The sequence below is a fragment of the Cebus imitator genome, unplaced genomic scaffold, assembly GCF_001604975.1.
Source record: "Cebus imitator isolate Cc_AM_T3 unplaced genomic scaffold, Cebus_imitator-1.0 Scaffold216, whole genome shotgun sequence".
In the NCBI taxonomy this organism is placed as follows: Eukaryota; Metazoa; Chordata; class Mammalia; order Primates; family Cebidae; genus Cebus; species Cebus imitator.
Window position 1 is genome coordinate 3,246,428 of NW_016107531.1, and position 19,314 is coordinate 3,265,741.

General features: G+C 41.1%; 1 protein-coding gene across 8 annotated transcripts in view; it reads left to right on the forward strand.

Moving 5' to 3' along the window:
• MAPKAP1 (MAPK associated protein 1) overlaps positions 1-19,314 on the forward strand; it is a 267,937-nt gene that overhangs the window by 197,610 nt on the left and 51,013 nt on the right. For 6 of the 8 annotated variants that reach the window (XM_037745939.1, XM_037745940.1, XM_017549141.2 and 3 more), the window contains one exon: positions 1,246-1,353. The exons of the other annotated variants lie outside the window; for them this stretch is intronic. In XM_037745939.1, coding sequence (XP_037601867.1) covers positions 1,246-1,353 — 108 coding nt within the window. The remainder of the gene's footprint in view (positions 1-1,245; positions 1,354-19,314) is intronic. 8 annotated transcript variants of the gene reach the window in all.

Below are 19,314 nucleotides of genomic sequence, written 5' to 3' on the forward strand. Positions count from 1 at the left end.
ACTGAATGTATGTAAGAATTCAGAATAGACAGAAGTGCTGATGAAATAGCAATTAGAGAAAAGATCAAATATACCCTGAAACTGAAATGAATCTCTACAGTGCTACAGCTGAACGTAGAACATGGGAAGGAGAATGACTAGAAATGAGTGAAATGCCTCAGACTGCTGATAGAAAAACACTAGATGTGATTAACCAACAAGTTAACAACAGCTGAAGAACGTATCTGAAACTAAAACTGCGTGTTCTTCCTGGGAGCCGTGCACGACCTCTGATGCTTCCCTCAGATCCCTCACCTCTCCTTCTGTCTGACCAAACACGCCTTTCAGAGTCAAAATAATAAGACAGTTTCCTATGCCTCTAATCCTTTCAATAACCATTAACAGATCACAGGAGCAGTCTTTTGAATCTGATCATTGGACCCGTTAGGTGTTATCTGAGAAGAACAAGATTGTCATTTGGGTTGACAAAGAAATATATGAATAAATGTATAAAATGCTGCAGTGTTTTATTAAGGTCTGCCAGAAGAACTCTCTGTGTGATGCAGGGTAGCTAGTACTCCTGGCTTCCAGTACTATTGAACCTGTGTCTTTTGGGTATTCATAAATGTTTCAACAAAAATGTGAATCAGCAGCCACTGTCTTTTCATCATCATAACTCAGAAACCTGAGATTTCTTTTTTAATTTAAAAAGTTTTTCTACATATGAATGCCAGGTCATACAAGCTTTATTTATTTAAGCTTACCTGTTTATAATTTGTTTTGAATGTTTGGACTGTTGTCATTAGTGTTCCACGTATATCACATTGCCTCCTGTGAGGCAGGTACATTTCTAATTAGCATTTCTCCTGTATCACCTCTGATTCTCACAACAGTCTCTCAAGGTTAACTATTCCTACATTACATATTAGGAAATGGAGGTTCAGAGAGGGTAGGTGACCTGCTCATATCTGAGAAGTGGTATAGCCATATATGATTCCAGGTCACTCTGACTCAAGGGCCATTTACCTCTTACTTGGTTTTGGGGAGAACTGAGTTGAAACAGACTTAATAATAGAACAGATGAGTATGTGAAACCTTATGCAGAAAAAAACCCAAACTCTTCCATCTTGGATGACTAGATCATCAAGACAGACTTTAATACTTTACTAAGGCTTTATCAGCTTTTCACCAGTATGTGGTGTTTTTTAAATGTTAAATTCACTGTTTCAGACTTCCTCCCCTCCTCCTGCCCCTTTGATCTTCCAGGCCCTCAGTACCGCCTGGAGAAGCAGAGCGAGCCCAATGTCGCCGTTGACCTGGACAGCACTTTGGAGAGCCAGAGCGCATGGGAGTTCTGCCTGGTCCGCGAGAACAGTATGTTGGCCGCCTCGCTCCATGCCTTCTTTGTCCGTTGAAAACTTGCTTAGAAGTCATGTGTTTGGAAACGCTCATTGGTCTGGCTTCCCTAGGCAGATTTGAAGTGACTGTTTTCCAAGGCAGACTGCAGTCTTCATGCCAAAAGTATATCCCAAAGTGAAATAATTGATTTCATGCTTTTTCGAGAGGCTGCATCCTGTTTAGCACTCTGTGATTAATATTTTCCTGTTAAACTCTATCTTCCTAAGTTGGGAGCATCCCTGGAAACAGCTTAGAACTATGAGGCCTTTTCTGAAGCAAAGGCTATTTTGTATATAAAGCAACTGGGCCTGTCAGTGTCACTATTCAGACATCAGGTTTTAGAAAAATTTTAACCATTTGCATATTCTAGCAGGAGGCAGTGTGATTCCTTATGCTATGTTGAGAACTTTAAAACTGTTAACTTTGTTCATTCTCTCTTCAGAGTTTCCAAATTGTGCATTTTGCCATCCTCTCCTCCACACTCCCACTGACACAAGGGCAAGTGACGTGTGAAAACTGCGCTTGCGGCAGCAGACTGTCTGTAGTCTTTCCTGCTTCAGAGCTTTTACGCAGGCTGTTTCTTCCACCTGGAATGCTCCTTCCCCCATTCTGGTTAATAACTCTTTCTCATTCTTTGTCTCAGTTTAAATGCCCTGTCTTCAGAGAGGCCACCATGATCTTCCTGTCCCCCATTGCTCCTGATCCACCCCTCATTTGAGTCCCTCATTATATTCTGCCACACAGCGTACTACCTTTTCTGCATTGCATGTGTTTCTATCTATTCATTTATTTGTCATTCTTATTTTTTTAGAGATGGGGTCTTGCTGTATTGGCCAGGCTGGTCTCAAACTCTTGGCCTCAAGCAGTCCTTCCACTTTGATTTCCCAAAATGTTGGGATGACAGATGTGAGCCACTGCAGCCAGCCTGTATTTAGAATTACATATTTTTCTCAGTGACTATTTAATCTCTCTCTCCCCTGCTAGATTGTCAGGTCTGTGAGGGTGACCCTGACCCATATCAAGTTGCCCTTCCTATAGATCTGCTGTAGACTGTGTACTGCAGGATCTCAGTAAATGTAGATTGAATGAGTGAATGAATGGTAGATCTTTACTCATGCCTCTGACCCTCTGAACAAGATCAAACTGCGACTCTTTGGTTTTTCTTTTTTTGTCTTGGGTTTTGGGGGTTTTCTTGAGACAGAGTCTTGCTCTGTCACCCAGGCTGGAGTATAGTAGCGTGGTCTTGACTCACTGCAACCTACACTCTCTGGGTTCAAGCAGTTCTCATGTCTCAGCGTCCTAAGTAGCTGGGATTACAGGCATACGCCACCATATCCAGCTTTTTTTTTGTTTGTTTTTTAGGGTTTTTTTTTCCTGTATTTTTAGTAGAGATGGAAGATTGCTATGTTGGCCAGACTGGTCTTGAACTCCTGACTTTCAAATGACTTGCCTGCCTCGGCCTCCCAAAGTGCTGTGATTACAGGTGTGAACCAGCACACCCAGCCTAGGATGCTACTCTTTGACTAGGACCCCAGACAGCCTCTTCTAGAGAGAATGCACAAAATTCACCAGGAAGGTGAAATATGCTTTTGACATTTGGCAACAAATTCTCAAAGGCAGAAGGCTGGTGTCCCCACAGTCTCCAACCAGTTGTAAGTACCTTACGTGAATACACATAGAAATAAAAATCACTGATTCCCAAATGGTCCAAAAAATTCAATTAAATAGTAAACATTTATGAAAATATTTATTCTTATCAACAGTGTAAAATACAAACATTTTAGAAGCACATATCAAATAGGCCAGGTATTTCAAAGGGAGTCCTCACTGCTGGAGAGAATATAGAGAAATAGGCATACTCAAACACTAGGGTCTGTAGTATAACAGCGTAATACAGCTGGAAATATCAAGAGACCTGAAAATGTTTTCTCCAATATTTCTGTTTTTGGAAATTATCTTAAGGAGGCCAGGCAGGATGGCTCTTGCCTGTAATCCCAGCACTTCGGGAGGTTGAGGTGAGCGGATCATCTGAGGTCAGGAGTTTGAGATCAGTTTGGCCAACATGGCAAAACCCCGTCTCTACCAAAAATACCAAAAAAAAAAAATAATAAAAAATTTGCTGAGCATGGTGGTGGGCACTTGTAATCCCAGCTGCTCGGGAGGATGAGGCACAAGAATTGCATGAACCCAAGAGGCAGAGGTTGCAGTGAGCTCAAATCATGCCACTGTACTCTAGCCTGGGCAACAGAGTGAGATTCTGGCTTAAAAAAAATAATAATTAAGGAGAAAAGATCTAAAATGCAACAAAGATTTATGTACAGTGTTTTAACAATATTATCTCTAATATTTAACATTGGAAAAGTAGTCAGATAACTTATATCCCTATATTGGAAAATTATGCAGGGTTTTACCTTTCTAGTAAAGGCAGACTAAATCATTTGAACCAACTCTCCCACTGAAGGTAACTTAAACAGCTGATTAAAATAAACAAATGATCATCGTAAAGTCATCAAAGAGCACAAGATAGAAAAGAATCAATGGCCATATCTGGGGAGAGATTGAAACAAAAGAGATCAACGCCTACGAGCACTTTTGCCCTCATGTTATTTGCCTGTCTAGCAGTGGCAGCTTAAAGGTTGAGCTGGGTTGTTTATAGCCTTTAGAGGAAAGGGGACAAAAGAAGTCCAGGGTTTGCCAGGGGCAGAAAGGCCAAAAGGAGAACAAATAGAAAACATGTAGTAACCTAATAGATTTAAACCCAGATATCTCAGTAAATGAACTAATGGCATTGGGAATAGTATTTGTTATTGTTACCTTTCAGATAGTTATGATGGGTTTTTCTCAAATACCTAAAACAAAGATACTGAAAGTTTGACATAAAGGATGGAGAAAGATGTTCTATGCAGATAGCAACTGAAATCTGTATAGCCATATTAACATGAGGCAGAATACATATTTAGATATAAAAAGCATTACTTCCTAATGAAGAAAGGTTCAATTTGCTTAGACAATTTAACAGTTCTAAACCTATGTGCCTTAAAATATGTAATGCAAAACTGAAGAATTACTAAGAAAAATATACAGATATCCAATCATGGAGGAAGGTTTTAACTCTCAGTAATTGAAACAGCAAATACATTTTTTTTAAATGTGTAATATAGAAATTTTAAAACAACAGTTAAACTTAACCTCATGGACAGGTACAGAGAATATTTTACACTACAACTGCAGATCCATCTTTCTTCCAATCACACGTGAACATTTACCAATATTGACCATATACCAAGCAATAAAGTAAGTCTTACATATCAAAATATCAAAATCACATGTGATACATTCTCTGATCACAGTGAAATTTAGGCTAGGGAAAAACAAGACAACTAGAAGATCTGCATATGTTTGGAAATTGAGAAACAGGCTTCTGAACCTGTGGTTTAAAACAAAAATAATAATAGAAATTAGAAAATATTTTGACTGAAAGGTAATGAAAATTTTACATTAAAATTTGGGGATATAACTAAAATGATATTTGAAGGAAATTTTACAACCGTCTAATTCAAGTATCACAAAAGAAGAAAGACTAGGCTGGGTACAGTGGCTCATACCTGTAATCCCAGCACTTTGAGAGGCCAAGGTAGGTGGATCACCTGAGGTCAGGAGTTTGAGACCAGCCTGGTCAACATGGTGAAACTCTGTCTCTGCTAAAAATACAAAAATTAACTGAGCATGGTGGCACATGCCTGTAATCCCAGCTACCAGCAGGGGTTGAGGCAGGAGGATGGCTTGAACCGAGATTGTGCCACTGCACGGCAGCCTAGGCAACAGAGTGAGAAGAAGAAAGGCTGAACAGTAAAATGAGCTAAGCAGTCAGCTCAAGAAATTAAAAATGGAAATAGAAAAATAAACCTAAAACAAATAAAGGAAGCAATAAAGAGAATAGAAAGTAATGAAATAGAAATTCAGAAACATTAGAAGCAAGAGCAGCTTCTTTGAAAAGAATAACAAAATCAATACACCTCCAATGAAATGGACAAAAACGAGGAAGAGAAGCACAGATGTACTAGAAATGAAAAGGAGGTACATTGCTGGTCCTGTCATTAAACATTCAGATCCTGTCTTGTAAATAAATACAAGATTATTTTGAAAAAGTTTATACCAAAAGTAAATTATAGATGAACAAATTTATAAAAAAAAGACAACAAAATTGACCCAGGAAGAAATAGAAAGCCTGAATATTCTCAAAACTATTTTAAAAAGTGATTTAGTAATTAGGAACCGTCCTACAAAGAAATTCCAACCCCACATGACTTCACTAGCTAGTTTCTACCAAAAACTTAAGGAAGAAATAACCCCAATCCTATATCTGCTGTTGCAGAGAATAGAAAAAGAGGTTATAACCTCCAGTTTATTTTAAGAGGTTATCATAATCTTGGTACCAAACTCAGTAAAGACCATACAAGACAGAAAATTTTCAGGCCAGTGTTACAAATATAGATGCAAAAATCCTGAACAAAATATTAATAAACTGAATCTAATATTATTTTGAAAGAACAATATAACATTACCAAGTGGGTTTATTCTAGCAGTGCACGTTTGGTTTAACCGTGATGTAATATTAAGGGGAAAAAATGTCAAGACACATAGATTAATCCCAACTATGTAAAAACAAACAAAAAACAAAACTGAAAAGAAAATGTTAATAGTGGTTGTCTCTGGTTGGCAAAATTCTGGGTAATTCATTTTCCTTCCGATTTATATTTGTTCTTTCAAGAGTTTCTAAAGTGAGCATGCATGACTTTCTAAGAAGGAAAAGCAAACAAAAAATAAGGGCAAGTCCACATAAAGATCATATAGTGAGACAATGTCTTAGTGTAACAATTGAAATTTCATACCATTTCTGTTACCACTCCATAGTGAGCCAAAGTTAAAGTTACATTAATATACTCCTATGTGACTTGCTTATCGGAATTTTTACCCTATAGAAATAAACAGTCTCTCCCTCTGTCCCTGCCATTTTTTTTTTTCATTCTTTAAAGGCTGTCGTCTTAAACATACTTGAGGAACTAATTCATAAGTAGGAACTTTATAGTGGACTCTGTTTCAAAATGTTGCTTCCTTGTTATACAAGTAAGATGAAGTGGTATTTATTAGAATCTTGGTAAATTTCTTGGATATGTAACACTTATACATGTAAAAAAAATTTTTCAGGGAACTAAAGGGTCTGTATTGAAAATGAAGTCTCTCCCGTCCCCTAATTCCCCTGCCAGAGGCAATAATTGTTCCTGGCTTCTTCCATGTCTTTCCAGGGATCATCTGTGCATATGTAAGCACATTTTGTATATGTGTATCATAGGTGTGTGTACACACAAGGACACTCATACATATACATACACATTTGTATTTCTTTTTTAAAAACACAAATGATAACAAACATTAGTGTTCTGCATTTTTGTTTTATCATTTTAATCATATAGAGATTATTCCACATGAATCCTCATTATTTCACATATAAATTCACCAATTTCTTTTTAACTACTATGTAGTATTCCACAGTATATTATAATTTCAAATTAGTTTTTTTGTTTGTTTTTGAGACAGAGCCTAATTCTGTTGCCCAGGCTGGAGTGCAGTGGTGAGATCACAGCTCACTGCAGCCTTGACCTCCCTCGCCCAAGCAGTTCTCCCACCTAAGCCACCCGAGTAGCCATGATTACAGGCACACACCACTACACCTGGCTAGTTTTTTTTAATTTCCTTTTTGTAGAGATGGTGTTTTGCTATGTGGCCCAGGCTTGCTTCTGCCTCCTGTACTACTGGGATTACCAGAGTGAGCCACCACACCCAGCCACAAATTGGTTTTTCTAAAAAAAGATAAGTTTCCTAACATTAGGAAAGAGAAGCTGTGAGGGTTAGTGAATAAAGCTTTGCAATCTGGGCTGTAGTTCCCAGTCTACTTCTGAACATCAACATGGTCTTAATTCAGTTGTGTGATCTCTGTGAGCCTCAGCATCCCCATCTTAAAGGATTTGCAAGACACTTGCAGTCACTTTTTGACAATCTGAGTCATAATCACTGTGTTAACAAAAGAAGCCCTATCATCACTTACAAAGATCACAGTCCATGGAATATTGTAACTAGTCTTTGTAAAATGGAAGTAAATTATAAAACAATTTTCTCTTTTAAAGGCTTTTAAAAAGATTTTTTAAGTAGGAATTTCAACTAAGAACTACATTGTTTTCCATTAGCTACCTATTAAGAAAGTGGATTGAGGCAAAGAAAAACATTCCAAAAGCAGAATTATTTTCATTTCTGTTGGTATGTTTGATTAGGACAGCCTCCCTATCCTTAAAGCCATTATAGATGTGGACTAAATTCTGATCCTGTATTATGCAGTCCTCAAGAGAATGTGCTGTCAAGCCAGACTGCCTCAGTTCACACCCTGGCCTTGCCACTTCCTAGCTGTGTGACTTTGGGCAGTTTACTTAAGCTCTCTTGGGTGGTTTATCTGCCCTCATAAGATTGCTAGGATTCAGTGAGCTCTAATCATCATACAGCTCTTAGAACAGCACATAATAAGTACTCAACAAATGTTAACTGTAATTGATAAATAATGGAAGAGCAGCATTCTGTGGCTGGTAGAGCAGATGGGGTACAGGTGTCGAGGTTTGGAGTCCTAGACCTGGCAGAGCCCTCGAGGAGTTGTTGTTGATGAGACAGGGGTGACCCAGAATGGAGAGGGAAGGAGAATGGGAAGGGGGCAGGTCTGTAAGTCTGTGTCCTAGGACCAGAGAACTTAGAAGCAGGGGACTTTCCAGTAAATATTGTTTGGTGTCCCACAATGGATATATCTTTATAAATATAACCATTTGTTTGAGAAGTCTGTTTGCCATTAGGGTAGGTAGAAGGCTTTCAGTTTTTCTTCCAAGCAAGGATGTGGCATAGTATTTTATATCAACCACACATCAATGAGTGTTTTTTGTTATTATTTCTTTTTTATTTATTTTTCTTTCTCTCATACCTAGTCCTGCAGAAAAGAGTGTTTTTTAGAAAATCCTTTGTTCGGGCCTACTATTGTAAGGCATTGTGCTAGACATTTTGCAAATGCTTTCTCTTTCCATTTTCATGCCTACCCTACAAGTATTATTCTCATTGTGAGGAGAGGTTGTGACTTGCTCGAAGTTATCTAGCCAGTAAGCGATAAGACCAAAATTTTCAGTCAGATGTCTGATTCCAGAGTCCACCCTGAGATTGTTAAGACAGCCTAAATCTTCAGTCCTAAGAATGGCATTTACAATTGTCTTCATATGCTATGAGAGAGAAGCTTACAAATGAAGCTGATATGACTAGAGTTTCTGCCTAGGGACTGAGAGCTAACATTTGTGCTTGGATCTTGGCCTAAATAAGAAAATGACAAGCCAAAGTCCTTGAGCTTTCCAGTTTGGATTCTTGTCTGATAATCTCCTACATCCTTCAGCCAACTGCCTGCTAGAAGCTGGAATCATACCAGAAGGAAGCCCAAGTACATTATGGGGAGGATGTAACATTACAAGACTTGCATTCTTGTCCAACCTTCTATATAAATCCTGGCACCAAACCAAGCCTCAGTTCCCTTGCCTGCCTCATGTTGCCAGTGGCCTTTCCCACCAACCATGTGGAGGTAGCCCGTGCAGGTCCTTAGAAGAAAGGTGCTTGAACCAACCTATTCTTTCCACAGCTTTAAGAGAGAAAGTGGAATTTCCCATGATCAAGGCCAATATAAGCCTGAAATTAAGATGGCTTTATGGAATACGAACAAAGTGTCAGACACCATCGTTCTGTTTTATCACTGACAAGTCTGTCATTTATAGTGCTTAAAGCACAGACATTAGAATCAGGCAGACCTTGGGTGAACCACTTGCAGCCTCTGACAGTGGACGACATCTCTGAGCCTCCGTTTTATGTGTAAATGGAGGCAAACGAATCTATTTCACAAGGATTTGGTGAGGATTAAATGAGATATAAGTGCTGTTGTTCTAACAACCTTTTAGGCCATGTGGTCATCATCCTTGCTTTACAGAAGAGGAAACTGAGGTGCAGAGGGATGAAGTGATTTGCTAATATCAAATAAACAATGAGAGGCCTGGAAAACTGTGTCTTTTATTCATTAAGTCTGGTGAAAGAGCTGAATCTAATTATTTTATTTCCTAAATAGAAGTTGCTGTAGAGAGAGGCTTCAGTTGCTCTGTAAACATTAATTCAGCTTCCTTTGATCTTCTTTCCTTTTGAAGGAGATTCACGAAATGTTTAAGATCATCCATTATTTCAGTACCTTATTGAAATTATTATTTCCTAATTTTAATGTTAGACTGAGGAAGGGCCTCAACTCACCAGGTAGGTAGTCACCCAAGAGGGTGGACTATGGGAGGGAAGAACATCCAGAGGTCTTAGTCTGAAAGCCCTGATTTACCTCCTTCACTTTCCCCTTGAAGCCCCAGGAGAGGAGGCAACTCCTAGTAGCTGCCCGGACCACCTGGCTGCCCCTCCCTGGGCTTGTTAGAGTTCCTATCCTTACTATCCTCTCTGATCACCAGTTCCCCTGAGTGGACTTGCAGAGTCCCACACTGGATTGTGACCACCCCTCACACGGGAGAGGAACCAGGTCTGAGTCCCCTCCTCATCCTGGTGTCTGTGGCCAGGACTGGCTCTTCCCCCCTGATAGAGTGAGCCCCCTGAGCCCCTCATATCACCAGGCTTCTCACTGGACCAAGCACAAGTACAAGATGGCTTTTAAGGAGAACTTGGGTTTGAGTGAGCATCTTTGCGTGTAGGGGTTTCTTTGTTAGACTACCACCGCCACTACTAAATAGAAACGGAGAAAGGGAAGAGGCAGCTGTAGAAAGATGATGAAAGTCAGCTTTATCCTGATGTGCTTCCAGATCCTCTTTGTGGTGCTTATTTATAACAGGCTGATTCTTCCTCCTGTGTGTGCTCTGTGCCAGCTCTGGAGACTCCCTGGTGGTTCCACGCTGCTTCTGGAGGCTTTGCCTTCTTCAGTTACAAATTACTGATCTCTCCCATTTCTGTCGTGTGACTTAAACACCTCCTTTATTATATACCACAACAGCACTCTTCAAATACACAAGAAAATGTGATCATGCAAATAAACTCTATTTACAAATGAAAATGACTTGTGATGTTCGTTTTACATATTTTAGGTTGAATTATTGCAGAAAGCCAGTTACCTGTCTGACTTTAGTGGGGAAGTGTTCACTGTAAGGAATTTTCTATAGGGTGAGGATTTTTATCCAAGTCAATATTGCATAATAGCTACCTGCTTGCTGCACGCTGTTAGAATTTAAATGAAACAGAAGTATTATTCGCCACATAAGAATATCTGTGAGTCTACCTCTTCCTCTCTGTTAGTGTGGGCTGCTTGGCAATGTGAAGGCAAGATGTTTGGCACCACTGTGTAACCTTGGACAAGTCCTCCTTCCCTGTGGGCCTCATTTCCCCTGCTGCAAAATGTGATTATAATCCCTACACTGTAAAGCTGTTGTGAGGCTTAAACCATTGGAACAAGTCAATGAGATTGTGTACAGTAAAAGCGCAGAGTGAACTGCAGTATACTGTACAAATGTTCATTACTGAGTGTCTTTGCCTGAGACTCAGAGGCCAAGCAGCTGTCACAGATACCATAGATTGTCTGAGCATGTGTGTGGGGAGCCTTTCCCTACCTGTGATTCCTGTTTTCTTTTCCTCTAGCCCCTTAGACTTCCCACATGCCCCTTTGGGCATTGGCCAGCACCAAGGGTAACTGACACCTGGGGCAAAATGCTGTGTTGACCTGTGTGGAAGCAAACTTGTACCTTGTCCACACCTACTTTTCTGTAATGAGTGTGGTGCCTGAACTGTGCTATGTGGGCTGAGAACTTCCACATGATTTGCATTTTTCACTCTCTTCTTTCTCTAAAACTTCCCCCTTTTCATTTTATCATTAGGTAGTAATTAGTATTCAAGGGAAATTGGTCTTAATATATTAAAATTGGTTTAAGTGCATTTAGACCTGTACCACAGCCAATGTCTTATTGGAAAATGTAATTGGGGACTCTGTGTATGTAATTAATCGAATTACAATTAAGAACTTTCATTAAGCGATACACTGGTACATTAGAGCAGTAAGGAAGCATGTTTGATGAGCCACAAACCCTGTCTGGGCTCTAAGTGAGGGCATGGAGATTTGCATCCCTCTCATAGGCTCCTGGCTGCAGAATTCGCCCTGAAGGTCCTGACTAATGGTTTGGTAATGCATCAGGTGACATTTCTGCAGTGACTCTGGATGGGAGGTGGAGTTCTTCTAGTGGATGTGCCCTCATTCTCTGACTCTCGAGTCAGAGAAGGGGACACCTTGGTGTTGATCAGATGTTACAGATCTTAGATATTTTGCCATGTAAATTGTCAAGAATGCCATGCTCCTGAGAAGACCCCATTACTTTCCCTGGGCTTTGAACAGGGACAAAGACATATTAGAGAAAGAGGAAATAATGGGAATTCTGTCATTAACTTCCCAGCAGACCTGTAATGAACCATTGTTCCAGACCCTTAAATGGCCATGCTTCATCCTGTAAAGGGTATTGGATTCACTTTGGGCACATATTTGCTCGTGCATTCCCCAAGCATTGATTGAACCCTCCTCTGGGCCAGCCACTGTGCTGAGACTTAGCCCCACATTATAGAGCCCACAGTTGTGATCAGTGCTATGAAGGGTAGAAAAGAATGCATAGCAGGAGACCAGAGCTGGTGAGAGGAGTAGGAGAAGGCTTGGGTTGGAAGAAAAAGGAGTCCAATGAGTAAGAGAAGAATGTTCCAGGCCAGGGGACTGCTCATCTGAAGGCTTTGAGATGAGAAGGAGCTTGGCATATTTGGGAATGAATAAGTGGAGTGGATGGAGTGGTGTGGAGTGGCTGTGAGGGATGGCAAGGGTCTAAGTTGCAGAGCCTTCTAGGCGCCCCTTCCACGATCTGCTGTTTTTAGAATTTCTACAAACCTGAAACTGTTTCTTTCTGACCACCTCATAAAACAGGATTACCTTGATTTATTAAAGGGGGTCTGAAGTCTCCATGTGGAAAGTCCTCCAGCGTGGCTGGCTCTGGCCCCCAGAGTTTAATCAATTAAGCACTGACAGCAAAGATCCCTGCCCCGGTAGTGGCATGGCAGATTCTGGTGAAGGGTATAGTATATCCTACTGCGTGATCCTCATAGCTTTAAAGAGATTATTGCAGAGCGGTGGGCAGGCGGGGGGCATGAGCGTGTATGTGTGCTGTAGTATATCACCTATTGATTGTTTTTAGAGACCAGCAAAAATGACTAGTAGCCAAAGGGAAGTGTTTATGGAAGAGAAGTTTTGGGCTTATGAGGCTTTGGGGACTTAAAAGGCCTCTGGAAAAAAATGTGATGGATGCAGAGCGCTAAGGAAGAGTTTTTCTCTGTGACTCACTTATGCATCCATCTTTGAGTCTTACCAAGCGAGTGGAGACTTAGGTTTTCTCCCTGATTCTTTTGCTCTGGCCCAGCCAGGCGTGACTGTATTCTCCTTAGATACCATTACATCCCATCTGAGGAATGTTTTTACTCACGGAGGTTATGTGGTTAAAGGTGCAGTTTTGGAATTAGACCTGGGTTCAGTTCCTAGCTCCACCTTGTACTGTTTGTATGACTGCCATAGCAGGATGACATTCTGAGCTTCATTTTCCTTACCTGTAAAAAGAGGATGATATGCAACTTAAAGGGGCATTGGGAGAATAGAATGAGATGACGTCTTTAAAATGCTGAGCTTAGTGCCGGCATGTGGTAGGCTCTCAGTGCGTGTTAGCCGCTGTACAGTTGTTGAGGCAGAACCCTGGTCCTCGACAAACCTAGTCTGTTGGGGAGTCTGAATGGAAAACTAGGAAAGGTATGTGAGGTGCCGTTAACCAAGGCAAATACAAGGGGTGGGGTACAAACCTCAGGTACTGTTAATGGTTAATTTGTGTTGCACCAAACTTCACTGGTTCCACCAGCAGCATTTATTGGACATCTACTGGGTGACAGACAGTGTGCTTTGTAGAATGGAACCTTCCTGCCTTTAAGTTCTTAGTCCAGAGGGGAGTGCAGATACTTATCATGTAAGAGACTTACCAGAAGAACCTTCGACAAAGGGCTGTAACGCTTCAGGAGAGGGACAGCGTAGGTTCCGTTTGGACTAGACTTTGAAGCATATAAATTTTAGAGCATAAAGGACATTCTGACCAAATGGTATAACTTGAGCAAAGTCCAGTTTAGCTGAAACAGGGCCTCTGCGTGGGAAGTAGCAGTAAGACTTCAAGATAGAGTGGAGCAGAAAAGGGTTTATGTACTCGTCATTGTCAGTCACTTGCATTATTTTACTTAATTTCGTGCCAGGCCCTGAGCTAGATACTGCCCCACTTTTGAAGAACTACTCACACCCCTGCCATTTTCTTTTCCACCATTCCGCTTCACACACTGTGGCAAAGGCAGACACTTGGTGTTCCCTGTGTATGTCCTCATGCTTTGTGGAATTTATGTTTTCTCCTATGCTGTTCCTCCATGGATTCCCTGTCTCTCTTCCCGTCATCTGGGAATGCTGCCATCGCCCTAAATTCCTGAAGCGCTAGCACAGCCCCTGGCATGTGGCTGGTGTTAAGTAACCGTTAACTAGTTTGAAAGGAACACAGCAGGATTGTGCTATGGACAAAGGTGAGAATGTAACAGAGGCCACTGGTCTTCCAATTGAGTTCTGGAGTTGGCATAGATCTTTTTAGAGAAGAGATACTGAAGTTGCTTTAATTTATAACTAGATTGGGGCCTTTTAGACTTGGTCTAAGACTCATTGGACCATAAAATGAATATTAAGTCCCATGCAGTTTATATCTACAAATACAAGACATCTTCCAGTAACATACAGTGAGTTCATCTGAGCTTTGATTTAATGATTAGTGCCTATTGGTTTGAAATAGTCATGTACCTCTGAGTGTCTCCCTCAGTTCCAATGAAATCACATATATGAAAACACTATAAACTATAAAGCAGTATTTATAATTAGCCTTGGCCTGATCACCTGAACGTAAACTTGTTGCTTTTTGTGTGTACAGGTTTTGCAGCTGTGTTTGTTGTCAGGTTGTAACACATATACACAGCTATAACTGCACTTTTTTTTCCCATTATTATTGTCCAAATAGCTATTGGGGACAATGAAAACATGGCATTATAACCAATAAAGTCAGCAGTTCTCAAACTTTTTGTCCTTAGGACCTCTTTATACTCTTAAAAGTTATTGAAGACCCCAAAGAGCTTTTGTTTTGTTTTGTTATTTTGAGGTGAGGTGTTGCCCTGTCACCAGGTCTTGCCCAAATGGAGTACAGTGGCAAATCGACTCACTGTAGCCTCAAACTCCTGGGCTCAGGTGACCCTCTTGCCTCTACCTCCCAAGCAGCTGGGGCTACAGGTAAGCACCACCATGCCTGGCTGATTTTTTTTTTTTTTTTATTAAGGTCTCACTATGTTGCCCAGGCTGGTCTTGAACTCCTGGCCTCAAACAGTGCTCCTGCTTTGACTTCCCAAAGTGCTGGTATTACAGTGTGAGCCACCACACTTGACCAAGCGCTTGTTTATTGAGTTATATCTATTTTATCAAAAGTAAAAACTGATTAAAAATATTAATTCATTGAAAAAACAGTAAATTCATTAATGTTAATGACAGTTCTACTTATTTTTGGGGGGTTTTTTTGAGATAGGATCTCTCTCTGTCACAAGGCTAGAGTGCAGTGGTACAATCACAGCTCACTGCAACCTCCACCTCCTAGGCTCAAGCGATCCTCCCACCTCAGCCTCCCAAGTAGCTATGCCCATAGAAGCAGCATACCACCAGTCCTGGCTACTTTTTGTGTATTTTTTGTAGAGATGGGATTTTGCCATGTTGCCCAGCCTGTTTTTAAATTCCTGGACTCAAGTAATTCACTCATCTTGGCCTCCCAAAGTGCTGGGATTATAGGCATGAGCCACTGTGCCTGGCCCAAATGACAAATCTTATGAAAAATAACTACAATTTCTTAAAAAAAAATTTTTTTGCAACAGGGTCTCACTCTGTTGCCCAGGCTAGAGTGAAGTGGCGTGATCACAGTTCACTGTAGCCTCCACCTCGTGGGCTTAAGTGGTCTTCCCACCTCAACCTCCTGAGTAGTTGGGACTACAGGTGTGAGTCACCACACCCAGCTAATCTTTCTATTTTTTATAGAGACAGGATTTTGCCACGTTGCACAGGCTGATCTCAGACTCCTAGACTCAAGCAATCCATCTACCTTGCCCCCTGCCAAAGTGTTGGGATTACAGGCGTTAGCCACCACACTTGGCCTAATTTTTTTTTTCTTTTGAAACAGAGTCTTCCTCTGTTGCCCAGGCTGGAGTACAGTGGTGCAATCCCAGCTCACTACAGCCTCCGCCTCCTGGGTTCAAGTGATTCTCCTACCTCAGCCTCCAGAGTAGCTGAGATTACAGGCATGCACCACCACCCCCGGCTAATTTTTTGTGTTTTTGTAGAGACGAGATTTCACCATGTTGGCCAGGCTGGTCTCGAATTCCTGACCTCCAGTGATCCATCTGCCTCGGCCTCCCAAAGTGCTGGGATTACAGGCATGAGCCACCGCATCCAGCCAGGCCTAAAAATTTTTAATGAGAAGAGTATTATTATTTGATCTTTCTGTAAATTTCTGTAATGTCTGGGCTTATAGAAGACACCTGGATTTTCATATCTGCCTCTGCATTCAGTCTGGTACAATACATTGCTTTCGGTAAAGTATATGAAGAAACTTTGGCCTGACATATATACATTGTTGCAAAAGGGAAGAATATTTCAATAGCATTTCAGATAATTGTGGGTATTAATTTTTGCTGCTATACCAAAACTCAGGTGGTAGTTTCTTAACGATTAGTTGCATTGTAGCAACAGAATCATAATCAATTAATTTTTTATTCCTTTTTTTTCTTTTTCTTTTTGAGATGGAGTTTCACTCTTGTTGCCCAGGTTGGAGTGCAATGGCACGATCTTGGCTCACTGCAACCTCTGCCTCCTGGGTGTAAGTGATTCTCCTGCCTCAGCCTCCCAAGTATCTGGGATTACAGGCATGCGCAACCACGCCCAGCTAATTTTGTATTTTTAGTAGAGATGGGATTTCACCATGTTCGTCAGGCTGGTCTCGAACTCCTGACCTTAGGTGATCTGCCCACCTCGGCCTCCCAAAGTGCTGGGATTACAGGTGTGAGCGCCTGGCCAAGCTTTTTATTCCTTTGTGCACTTTTAAGAGAATGGGCATGATAAAAGTAAGTCATGTCTTGCTGTTGTTATAAAAATAGTATTGCAATTATGGACCCTACAGGGGACTTGGAAATTCCCCACTACCACCACCACCACCACAGGTCCCAGTCTGCACTTTGAGAACCACTGATTTAGAGTTTACAGTTACTCGACTCAACAGTTTGTTACTGTGCTGTTGCTATAGAAACATGGTGAGGTAGGTAGGGCAGGAACAGCCTTGAGCCCCTTGAGGGAAGGGAAAGGGGAAGGCACGTGGACTCCCTAGTCCCACAGATCTGTCCCGATTCACCTTTCTTAACAGTGGAACCCTTGGCAAGGTTTTGACCCAGCCTTGACCCATGAGAGTTTGAATCTGCATTTCTGAACTCTTACATTCCATGTTCTTTCTAATGTTAGTTATTAAGCCCCAAGGCTGCCTCCCAGCCCTTGGCTGCCTCGCAGCACCTTCTCTTTCTTTCTTGGCTGCAGGCCCTGGACTCTACCTGCCTCCTTCTTTAATTTCTCTCTGCCTCCCTTTGCCTGCCATGGCCTCTTTTGCCATTGTTCACTGAAGACAGGTGCCAGGCCTCATTCCTCAGTTCCCCTTCCTGATTTCATACTCCAGAGAGTTAAGCTGTTTCCCTTCCTGGGTTTTCTGCTTGTCCTCCATACCTTCCTACATTGTGATTGTCATTCTTCCAGAGCCTTGTTGTCAGTCCATTTGAGCTGTGGTGCTCAAGTCACTGTTAGGCCCCACCCCAAAATTTGATCTATCACAATACATCTTTGAGTTATTGCAGCTTGAGCGTTTTGACACAATACATTATGGTAATCCATGGCATATAGAGACATTAACACTCCCGACTTTGACAAAATACATTGTGAAGTCTTTGAAGGCACCATAACAATTTATCTTGTCATTCACGAGGAGACCTAGTTCAGCATTAATGTAGATGAACACAGTGTGGCTTTTGTTTCATTTAATTGCTTGTGACCTTTTTAATTGCTAATTTAACAAAATACCAATGGGTTATATTTCAATTGAATTAACAGGGAGTTTTTGTTTTGTATTTTAGGATGTTTATTTTTAAGATGTTCTGGTGCTCTCTACTTTTCACTTTGAGTTGCTAAAAATGTCTTCTCTTGAACAGAAGTGGATTTTTTAATATGAAGTTTATACTAGAATAATAATTTTAATATGCAGATGGTACCATATCTAGCATCTTTCATCTTTCATGTGTGGTTGGTTCACTCCTTTCCAGAAGGACACAAACAGTAAAAGTGTACATGCAAAGTCATAGAACTTTCTGGTCCAAAAAATACACTTTTGGAGTCATGAATGCTTTGCTATTGCAGGCACCATTTATTAGGCACTTCTTTCTGCCTTGTACTATTTTGTGGCCTATGGCTAATTTGTAAGCTCCTGAAGATCAGGAACCTTGCTTTAGCCTTACAGGTGCCCCCCACAGTCTAGCATACTCCTGGCATGGGGAGAGAAGTGGTTGCACATTGCATGTACAATAGACATGACCCCTCCAACAAGTGGTACTCCTGAGCCTACTTTGAGAAATGACACTGGAGGCCAGGTACAGTGGCTCACGCCTTTGGGAGGCTGAGGTGGGTGGATCACCTGAGGTCAGAAGTTGGAGACTAGCCTGGCCAACATGGTGAAACCCCATCTCTACTAAAAATACAAAAATTAGCCAGGCGTGTTAGCTCATGCCTGTAATCCCAACTACTCAGGAGGCTGAGGCAGGAGAATCGCTTGAACCCGGGAGGTAGAGGTTGCGGTGAGCTGAGATCTCAATGTTACGCTCCAGCCTGGGCAACAAGAATGAAACTCTTCCTCAAAAAAAAAAAAAAAAGAAAGAAAGAAATGACAAATGACACTGGAACTCTAAAACCAGAAGTTGATCCCAGTCCTCAGATAACCTGCTTTGGAATGAGCAGCGTGAATTGGAGGCGAGTACAGGACTATTCCTTCTCTACTCCCCCAGGTGCTGTTGCCTTCTGATTATAAACGCAAACACACCCCTTGTCAGATGGGGCAAGGCTCGGAACTCCCCCAGGTATCGGGCGGGGGAACTTAAATCCTCAAATAGGATATGAATTTACACTATCAGAGAGTAGAAGGTCAATGCAAGAAGCATTAGTGTGTTGAGCCAGCTCCAGCTATATAAGTCTTGTACAAAATTAATACAAGGAAATTGACAAGCCTTGCTGGGTATTTCATAGCTTTAAGACCTCTACTAAAATCCTATCATCTCATCTGCCCATTATTAACATTTCAGCAAAATATAAAGTTTTCATTAATCTCCCACAGCAAATTTAGGAGTGAAAACTGGCACTTGTTTGAGCTTTTAGGACTAAATTAGCTGGTGTATTAAACAAAATATGTCATTCTTCAGTAGCTTCTGTAAGAAGCTAAATCAATTTCCAGCCATATTTATGCACCACTTTATCTAAAAGCATCTGAATTATCATTTATAGCTAAGATGCTTTATTAGCAGCTGGCATTGAAATTGCTCGGTAAAAAATTATATGTCACGTTATAGTAATTTTTAAATTGGTTTTAATCCAACATCATAAAATGTAAAAATCTTAAGTGTGGG